The 10,599-nt window shown below is 41.0% G+C and overlaps 1 protein-coding gene across 1 annotated transcript in view; it reads right to left on the bottom strand.

Moving 5' to 3' along the window:
* Nucleotides 1-970: 970 nt before the first annotated feature.
* The window catches only part of edar (ectodysplasin A receptor), a 63,114-nt gene continuing 53,485 nt past the window's right edge, over nt 971-10,599 (bottom strand). The window contains exons 10-12 of the mRNA XM_036575876.1: nt 6,942-7,137; nt 5,209-5,269; nt 971-2,510 (exon numbers count right to left, since the gene is read on the bottom strand). Of these exons, the coding sequence (XP_036431769.1) occupies nt 2,167-2,510; nt 5,209-5,269; nt 6,942-7,137 (601 nt within the window). The 3' untranslated portion in view covers nt 971-2,166. The remainder of the gene's footprint in view (nt 2,511-5,208; nt 5,270-6,941; nt 7,138-10,599) is intronic.

Here is a 10,599-nt window from a genome sequence, read left to right as displayed (position 1 = left end):
TGTTTACCTGCTGCGTCTTTACTGTTTCAGCACAAACGGCAGAGAAAACAGCTGCAGCAGCTCCACCTTTGTTTACTTGCTCCTATAATTGTGTGAGCTCTCGTGAGTTTGTGCGAGTTCAGTGAGTCGTTCAGTTGACCAACAGCTTAAAGGTTAAGTAGTGTGGATCCCCAGTATTTCAGTTGCCCAAAAAATCTGCTAAAACCAGTCGGACAGTCTTTTTATAATCTGTTAGGACTTTGAAAGTTGTGTAGAGCACTCAAGGCTTAAGAGAGAGAGGAGAAAATCAAGCTGCTTCAGATCTGAAAACATCCACAGGTGTTTCTGTCCATCCTTCCACTGTGAGACGACGACTCAGCGCTGTGGGTCTGAAAGGATGTGTAGCTGATCAAGAAGAACCTCACTGAGAAAAGGAGACGGACACATCAAACAAAGAAGCTGAACGATGGACTGACCACCCCAGAGTCCAGACCTCAACACCACTGAATGTGTTTGATTACTTCAGAAAATGATCAACCAGCTTCTAAGACTGAACTTTGGAGGTGTGTCTGCAGATTCTTTGAGGAACTGAAAGTGGGTCTCCTGAAACGAAGGCAAAGAGGAAACAAGCTAAATACTGAAAATGTTGATATTATATTTAACTACATTGGAGCTTCTGTGTCACTTTCTGTTAAATGTTTTCTGCTCTTTTTCTTGAAGATGAAAAATGAACACCTTTTATTTAATGGACATTTTAACTGAGAATTAAATAAATGAAAGGTGGTGCTGACTTTTGCACAGTACGGTAGATACTCAAAAGTTTCTAGTTGAGACCCGAATGGTATTTATGTCGGAAAACCATGAAAACGTTGTACATCTCACGATATAAACTGGACCATATCCTGAATAGAGTTTGCTGGCATAGGCGTTTCAGATTAGCCTCACGCTTCTCACATCAGCAAACAGAAGAGAGAGATATGAATCGCTCTTGCTACTTTCACCTGTGGAAAGTTTGGGCACAGTTTGCCTAGTCTTGCGGTTTGAGACAGGATCTCGTAACATGAACGTCTGGGGACAACCTTGAGAAATTCTGGGTTTAAAGTGGGTGGAAATGTAGACTTATTAGGGTGGGAACAAACCGAGTGTGAAATTTCTAAACCAATCCAGCGCCTTGTGAAGGCAAACTCAAAGTAGGAGGTGATGTTGCGCCCATTGATATCCAACAGACAAGCCTCTCGGTAACTCATGGATGTAACATAAGTTAGCATGGCTCAAAAGCCCCTCCAATTAAGCAGGTATATGTGAGTGTTACATTGCAAACATTACAAGACAATAACAGTTCCATTAGCTAAAGACAGCAATATGCCGGCTAGATCGTCTTACTTGTTTTATCAACTGTACTCTGGATAATAACAGGGCACAGACTAGAGGACTTTGGGTAGGTTTTGAGGTGGCATTCCCTTGTACACAGTGAATTTTGCAGCAATCCAGTATCAAAAGTTGTTTCCGGACATATATACTCATTAGAAGATCAAGTACAGCTCTGCGATACTAGCGTTATCCATAATTTGATATCCTTAAGTCTAAACAAATAATATCTTTGTTCGGTTTTTCTTTCACAGCATAAACAACACTGCCAAATTCCAAAGATAAGGCACATGGTGTGTATAGTGTCTGTGCGAAAAAGTACATTTAAATATTTTACATTTTCACACCGTTTACGTTTGTTCACATCCCGTTTGGTATGTAACAACCTTTAGAAATGGAACTGGGTGAAGTGTGCAAGCTGGTCGATCTGCATGTTGCCAAAACCCATGAAGAACAGGCTGTATTAAATGCTTGGGGTACCACAAATCTGTTCATGGAAATATCATTAATAGGGGCGTCCAGCGCAAAGTATACAACCACTTCAGTACTTGTTTGGACGTGACGTTTTGAACAAAGCACTGAAAATAAGACAAACTGCCCATTTGCATCGAATCTGGAGAGGACTTCATGTTCCATCGTGGAACTTGGACTGACCACAAAGTCTGAACCAGTAGCTCAAGCTTTCTCTCCTATCAGCATAAGCACGGAGTGGAAAACAGCCCCACTGTACGGGGCCAACTCGACTGTCTCTGTCAGCCTCTTCACCTCTGGAGGGTGGGTATTCTTCATGTGATTCGGAGCAAGGAAAGTGTCCGGTTCTTACACGCTCGCACAGCGGGAAGAAAGGGTCGGGTGTTGCCTGGAAGGGGGCGCTCCACTCTCCGGTCCTCCGAGGATGTCGAAGCAGAGAGCCTCCACCACATCCAGCCTCTCTATTTGGACCAGCCTGGTCAGCAGGTCCGGGATGCTGTATCCGGCAGTGCTGACCCGGTCGAATAGCTGCATCCCGTCTGTCATGCCCCCGATCTCGTCCCTCCGCAGGCCAAAACTCTCGGCAAGGTGCCTCCACGTCTTGACCACAGCCCTGTCCGTGCTGTAGGTGGAGCTGAGCATGCGGCTCGTGCGCTCCAGGCAGTCGAAGGGGAGCTCTATGGGGCTCAGACCTGTGGGGACACGGACATCAACTCAGTGAACACCCATACGTCAAACTGTCATCATTTTACAAGCTGAAAAATGCACATTTTTCCCTTTACACTAAACATAATCGACCAGCCAAGACATGCTTGGTGTCTGAAGTTTGCTACTTTAGTTTTAGCACTGGAGCACGAGGCTAATATAGCTAACAAGCAACGGTTATCTATAAGCACGATCTAAAGCTTAGCTAAAAAACTGTAGTAGCAGCCAATTTAAAGCCTGAATTTTGTACTTTCGTAAAAAATTGTCCATTTTTTTTCCCACAGCTTCCGACGCCAAAGATGTCTTGGCTGATCTACTCCATCGCCAAACTACTGCTTTGATGATAAAACTTGATACACATGACAATAATATTTGGCACAGAGATGCAAAACTAAAATGAGTCCTCGAAGGAAATTTGGAAGAAACAAAATTCTTGGCAACTAGTGGGTTTTGTAGAAACTCAGACCAGTCTGTGGTCACTCTGGACAAGGCGGAAGAAAAAGCTGGTACAGCAAAACAGAGTGATGAGCTTCTTGAATTAGATTTGGTTCTTACAAGGTTGGTACAGCCCATTACAATCCACTAGAACAGTGTTTCTCAACCCTGGTCCTGGAGGCCCACGCTCTCCACTTTTTGGTGGTTTCCCTGCTTCCAACACAGCTAATCCATCAGCATGTTAACAGCTCATTATTGAGTTAAAGTGGGTGTGACAAACCCGGAAAAGCATAAAATGTGCAACTTGAATATTCCTTAGAAAGAAACGCAAATGTCTTTTTTAGAGAACTCAAATGGTTCTTCTATGGCACCACTCAATAAACACTTTACAGCATTTTTCGTACGGGTCCTAATGTAGTAGGAAGTGGGCGCTACTGCCTAACATGGACATTTAACATAAAAATCTGTTTTTTCTTGTTCAAACTGCTACAGAGAAACTGGCATCCGTGCTACATCAATCCAGCGATGACTGAACCTTGTGTTGTTAGTCCATCTGCAAGTAGGCAAACTTGTATGAAGAAAGAGTTTTCAAAGCTGGTTGTGATGAACACTGTTTGACACCAAATCATTTCTATAATCACACATGTTGAATAAAAAAAAATACTTTCCAAAAGAATTTTGAAGCATTCCAGACCAGAGCGTGAAGCAAAACAAACAGACCAAACAGGCTAATCATACGACTTACAACGGAGTTTATGTAAAAATAGTTTTTTCCAGAGTTTGGCACACTATTCTGTTAATACTGGCAGGACGTGCTTTGGTGGTCTTCACCGAGTGGACCAAACGTTATTTTCTTAGACCAGGCACTGTCAAGAGTCCAGCTGGGCGTCAGCATGTTTGGTTTTCTGTGGTCCAGGTATGTCCACAGGTCTGTTCTGAGCTGGTTCCAGGTTTTATATTCATGAATTCCCCCACAGCAACCACTGCCAGTTGGTCTGTCCCCATAAAATCGAGGTGGTCTGAATAAAAATCGGGACGACGTTAAAAATTTGTTTGACTTTTGCTGGAACATATTATCCCAAACTCCGAAAAGGTCAGTGTTAATTCTGAACAGTGCCACTCCAGGTGGCATTCATTTTGCTGTCAAAACATCAAGAAAACGCACACACACGTACACACACACACGTACACACACACACGTACACACACACACGTACACACACACGTACATCTCGGTGGAAAAGCCCGGTTCCAAATGTCCTGCTTTTGTTTGCTCAGTCTTAATGTATTCAAGATACAAGATGCGTGACAGATGTCCTCAGAATAGCAAACGAACAACAAAAGCGTTCACTCTCTCCAGATGCATGGAGACAAACTCTCTCAGTGACCCTACAAACCACGGTTTTATAGTGTACTTGGAAAAAAAAAACTTAAAATAGAGGATTCTGAGAAGTTCTCGGAAGAAAACAGAGGCAAGAGCTTTGGAGGTGGCACTGTTTGGTTACTAGGTATCGGCACGAGGTCGATATCAAGCAAAAATGCTGGATCGGATTCATTCTTATGTTCCTCTGATATCGAGTCCAGCATTTTCTGCTGATACAGTCCTGATATTGACACTGACACTGACAGTTCTAAATGAGGTAATGTTTTTTTTGAAATGGTAAAATGTCTCACCTTCAACATCTGATATGTGTTCTGTGTTCTACTGTGAATAAAATATGGGTCTATGAGATTTACAAATTATTGCATTCTATTTTTATTTACATTTATTTACATTTTATGCAGCGTCCCAACTTTTTTGGAATTGGGGTTGTATATTATTCTTCTTTTTCTAATTTTTGTCCACTAACTCATCCCACAGTCTTGGAGCGACGCACGTTTTTTGTACAATGATCATTCATTGACAGTTTTTTCCCCATAGGAATGAATTGTGGAGGTTTGTGCACTACTCTGTCACCATGATGCAAGTACACTAGCAACATCCTAGCAACCACCTGAGATACCATAGTAACCAACCAGCAACACCGTCACACCTAGCTACCACCTGAATAACCACAGCATCTACCAAGCAACACATGAGCAACCAGAGGCGTCACAGACACCAAACGCTCTTGTTTAAAGGTGTGACACATCAAACAGAATCTCATTAGTAGTTATTATCATCTTGATGGCTTTTACAACGTCGACATTGTCTGCAGTTTCTAGAATGACGTGTTCGTGATTCCTCCATGTTATCAAGGAGCTACTCACCCTCTGCAACACTGCAAGCTTTTGTGTACAAGTCCAGGATTTTTTTCCTCCGACTGTGAATCTGCAGCGACACAGAAAGACGAGGAGTCTGAGTCACACAGAGTGGAAACCTGAACCATCATCACATATTAGGCTCTAAGAGCAGGGCAGCGGTTACACAGTTGGCTGAACCAAGATCTTTTGATCTTGTTCCTGTGTTGTGTTAATGTTAATTGGCTTAGAGGTCAAGCAGAGTTTATTTTGGTTTATACAGCGAAAAACACCAACTTTTCTGGGACTTTTCAACGGACGTCCTGATCCAATCTGAAATATCGATATCAGAGCGGATCAACGTTTCAACAATTCAGCGTTTTCTGAATACATCACTTTATCAGATGATATTTCAGCAAAAATAAAATTAATAAGTTTAAATTAATAGAGTTGATCACAGCGTTAATAAAGTTAATAAGTAAGCATTAATAAAGTGAAGTTAGTATTAATAAAATTAATAAGCTAGGATTAATATTATATGTTAGCACTGATAGTTAATGTCAGCATTATGTTAGGTTAGCATTAAAAAAATTAATTATTAAATTTCTAAATAATAAAGTTAATAAGTTAGCCTTATTAAATTTATAGTTACTCTTACTAAGTGCATTTTTTCTATCTTAAACTAACTTTTCGTTTTTATTTTGATTTTCTTAACTATCCTAATTTTATTTCTAATTTGACTTTTAATTTAATGATTTTGTCTTTTAAATTTATTGATTTAATCATCTTTTAATCGTGTTTTAATGTTGTTTTTAATTATGTTTTTCTATTTGTGCTTATTTTACTTTTTTTTTGACCAATTCTGACTTAATAAAGTTCAATTGGTATGAATAAAGTTAATAAATTAGCATTAATAAAATTACAAATTACTCTTAAAGTTAAAAAATTATTAAGTTAGCCTTAATAAAGTTAAGTTGGCCTTAATAAAGTTAATGAGTTAGCATTAATGATGTTAATAAGTTAACAGTAAAAAGGCTAAAAAGTTTAGTAAGTTAGTAAGTTAGCCTTAATAAAGTTAATAATCTAACATTATATATAAAATATATTTCAAAAATATCACTAGAAAAATACTGCTAAGCAATGTTGTGTCAATATCATGGTACAAACAATATAAACGATAAATCATTGTATGGTATCGGCTTTATGGCTCTGTTTACTCCAGACAGAGCCATAAAGTGGCATAAACTGACATTATCCACATTTTCAAGACACCATATTTAAAAAAGTAGTAGACAAAACTCTTCATATCTGTGAAAGGTCACAGTGGGAACAGACTAAAATAAAGTGATTTTACTGCAGAATTTTAAAGTTACAGCTAATTATATCTTAACTAAATTGGATTAATTTTATTTTAATACTACTTAACTTTAGTTTTATCTGTATTTAAAGTGTGCACTGTGTGGTTATATCTATGACAATACAAATATGGTTATTTCAAAGTTCTTTTTGCAGATGGAAAAGTGAAATTTAGCCAACTTTGAAGCAAAACATTTTCTTTTGCACACAAAATAAACATAATATACTAAATCAGGCATTAATAGTAGGTAGTATAATAATAGCAGTATTTTAATCCTGAGACTCTGCAGATCTACAAGGCGAGTCTACAGGAATCTGAATCAGGACACGCTTAGACCTCTCATTAGACCACATTAGCCAAGCTGGGATGGACGTGAGGGTGAGGGAGGTGCAGGTTGGTGTCTCACCCCCATAGCTTTGCTGCTGCTGCAGTTGTTGTTGTTGTTGTTGATGGTGCCGATGGACGAGGCCTTGTCTCGAGTGAGGTGGACGAGCGACAGCAGGCAGAGGTCGGTAGCGCCCTGCTTCTCCTGCGCCGCCTCCTCGTCGCTGTCGATGCTGCGGCTCAGCAGCTGCTCGTTCTCCGACGACGCATCGTTTTCACTGGACACAGAGATATAAGGTTACAGGGTCTACTGGTGCTGTATTAGCGTCACCACAGTAAAAGCTAACCTTCACAACATGGTCATTTAACAACGAGTAAATCATATTTTCCTATAGAGAAACCAAATGCTAACATTACATCAAGCCAGAAATGGCTGAACATTGTGTAGTCAGACTACAGGTGTACAGGAAAAAACACAACAAATGTTCTTAGTTCTGCTATGAAGCGAGATTACGTTCTTAACCACACAAGAGACGAGTTTATCATGTTATTACATCCTGGCTACAGTATTAGCGCTGTAGCCTTTGCTAAACACACAAGAAAATCCTTCAGAACTACAAAGTGTAACCACAACACAGATTAGACTTTTATCACTGATTTATCGTTTGAAAACCTGCCTTTCTGCATTTATCTTCAGTTCTGTTTACCTCGAAGTGCAGTATCTAGCCTTCAGGGCACTGACTAGCTTCTTGTTTTTAGCCTGTGGCTAGGCTAATCTCTAAATTGAAGCGTCGCCTTCCTCTTGGGCCAAAAGCACCTTGTTGACAAAGGCAGCTCAGAGATGCTAACAGAACGCTATTGTTTCACAGACACCCAACACCTGAGTCGGGTTGGCAACCGCTAGCCTGCATTAGCACATCCTCTGGCATGTGCCGCTAGGCCGCACTATGCGCCCTCACAGCGTGGAGAGGAGGAGGAGGGGACGACTCCTGCTTGTAGACACTGTCTTTTCACTTGTCTTCTTTTTTCTTGCAGGCACAGGCTAACAGATCTGACTGAGAACGATGTTCTGTAGCTACAGTGTATTTATAGTCTGTCTGTTAGCATGCGCTAGATTTTAGCTATGTAGTCGGACTTAGCTGGGTTATTATCAGCATAAGGTGCCATTGGGGCCTCATAACTGCTTTCATAAGGTTTTTTTTACTTTGTTTGAAAGTTGATTACATTAATTCGACTGTAGTATTACTCAATAAACATTTAAGTGAAGCTAAACGACTTTTAATATTGTGACTGTAAGCGGACAATTTGTGTCCATCAGGTTACAGACAAATGCTATATAGGTTATCTGTCTTAACATCTGTGATAGACGACATTTAATGACAACATTTAATTAAGTTAAATTAAATTTGAAGACAAATGGTGCTGCAATTTTTTGCCATTCGTTGTTCTGTTTTTTTTGGTAATTAGTTGCTAACAGGAACTTATGCTGTAGGAAATTACGCAATAAACTGTTAAGAATGGACATCAGTTCGTAGCAAATAACAATAACATTATAATTTAAGAAAACAGTATGTTTTTGTAAATATTTCCTGTAAAATTACAGTACTTATTTACAGTGTGTCCACTCTGACAGGGGGAGATGCAAGTAAGTGAACATTTACCACTACAGAGTGGACATGTTGAGCTTGACCACATCCAGCTCCAACCACATTATGAAAATTGGGAAATATAATTGTGGATTTTTACTGCACATGCGGCAGTTTTTATTAACTCCATTAAAGGAAAACAATGTAGTGTTTTTTATGCCAAAGGAGCTGACATGCAGTTATGATGGAGTGGACAGCAATTTCAGGACACACATACACCGATCAGGCATAACCTTATGACCACCTCCTTGTTTCTACACTCATTGTCCATTTTATCAGCTCCACTTACTGTATAGGTGCACTTTGTAGTTCTACAGTTACAGACTGTAGTCCATCTGTTTCTCTGATACTTTGTTAGCCCACTTTTACCCTGTTCTTCAGTGGTCAGGACCCCCATGGACCCTCACAGAGCAGGTACTAGTTGGGTGGTGGATCATTCTCAGCTCTGCAGTAACACTGATGTGGTGGTGTGTTAGTGTGTGTTGTGCTGGTCTGAGTGGATCAGACACAGCAGTGCTGCTGGAGTTTTTAAACACCTCAGTGTCACTGCTGGACTGAGAATAGTCCACCAACCAAAAATATCCAGCCAACAGAGTCCTGTGGGCAGCATCCTGTGACCACTGATGAAGGACTAGAGGATGACCAACACAAACTATGCAGCAGATGAGCTATCGTCTCTGACTTTGCATCTACAAGGTGGACTGACAAGGTAGGAGTGTCTAATAGAGTGGACAGTGAGTGGACACAGTGTTTAAAAACTCCAGCAGCACTGCTGTGTCTGATCCACTCGTACCAGCACAACACACACTAACACACCACCACCACGTCAGTGTTACTGCAGTGCTGAGAATGATCCACCACCCAAATAGTACCTGCTCTGTGAGGGTCTATGGGGGTCCTGACAACTGAAGAACAGGGTAAAAGGGGGCTAACAAAGTATCAGAGAAACAGATGGACTACAGTCTGTAACTGTAGAACTACAAAGTGCACCTATATAGTAAGTGGAGCTGATAAAATGGACAATGAGCGTAGAAACAAGGAGGTGGTCATAATGTTATGCCTGATCGATGTAATTTGGCCATTTTGACCAGCCCCACTTCTTTAACACAGCCTGCACAGAAATTGGTGAAGGCGAGCAGCCCTCTTACACTTCGTATCAGACGTGGAAAAAACAGGGACTGGAGTGAAATGCTGTCATCTTATTTTCGATCATAGCTGTTTTCACCTGGTGGTTTTGGCAGAGGCGTCTCATAATTACTGCAGTCGATTATGTTTGTGCAGAACGAACTTCTCTGGCGAGCCTGCAGCCACGGGGCGCGTTTACGCCAAACTACCTCACCCACTCACCCACTCACCCCTTCCACATTAGCCACATAATGTTTCCAGTCAAAGGAGAAGGTTGGGGGTGATGAAGTGAGCTCGGTTTTTCCATGCCAGGCCCAAGAAAGGGGCACAGAAACACTTGCTTTTACTACGACTCCCACACTTTGCAGAATCCCACTGAAAGAGCTAGCAGCTAAACATCACTGCCGGAACTTGTCCTGTGGTGACTTAATTACCGGTACTATCTTGAGCAGAAAATCTGATAAAGAAAAAAACGCACCCTCTCTGAAGCTATGGTTCACGTTCCAGCAGACTGCACTTGCTTTGTTCTTCCTGTCACATTTACAACTTGTTTGTATTCTGGACGCTCAAGAAACTCGACGAGAAGCTCTCAGAATGTCTGCAGCTCGTAATTGTTTTATTTAGGAGGTGGATAGAAGTGGATGGGCAAATTCTGAGAGCTTTTTTGTGATGGTTTAGTTCATCTTAAAACTGTCCGAAGGGCGTATTTTTGCTTGGTCCTAACTATCGACAACTAGAGGGCACAGAGCAAAACTGGACCATGTGGAGGTTTGAGAACCACTGATTTTGTGTGCATAAAGAGCTTTACTGACTGACTGTTTGGATCACTGGCCACCAACCATGGTCTTGGAGATCTACCTTCTTACAGTGTAGCAGTAATGCTAATCAGTCTCTGCGGAAGTCTTGGATTAACTGGATGGTCTGTTAGTTCTGGCTTGGAACTGAAATCTTTACACAGTCTAGTTCAGA

The sequence above is a fragment of the Colossoma macropomum genome, unplaced genomic scaffold (genome assembly GCF_904425465.1).
Source record: "Colossoma macropomum unplaced genomic scaffold, Colossoma_macropomum, whole genome shotgun sequence".
In the NCBI taxonomy this organism is placed as follows: domain Eukaryota; kingdom Metazoa; phylum Chordata; class Actinopteri; order Characiformes; family Serrasalmidae; genus Colossoma; species Colossoma macropomum.
Note: the sequence above shows the minus strand (reverse complement) of the source record. Positions and strands in the feature narration are given on the sequence as shown.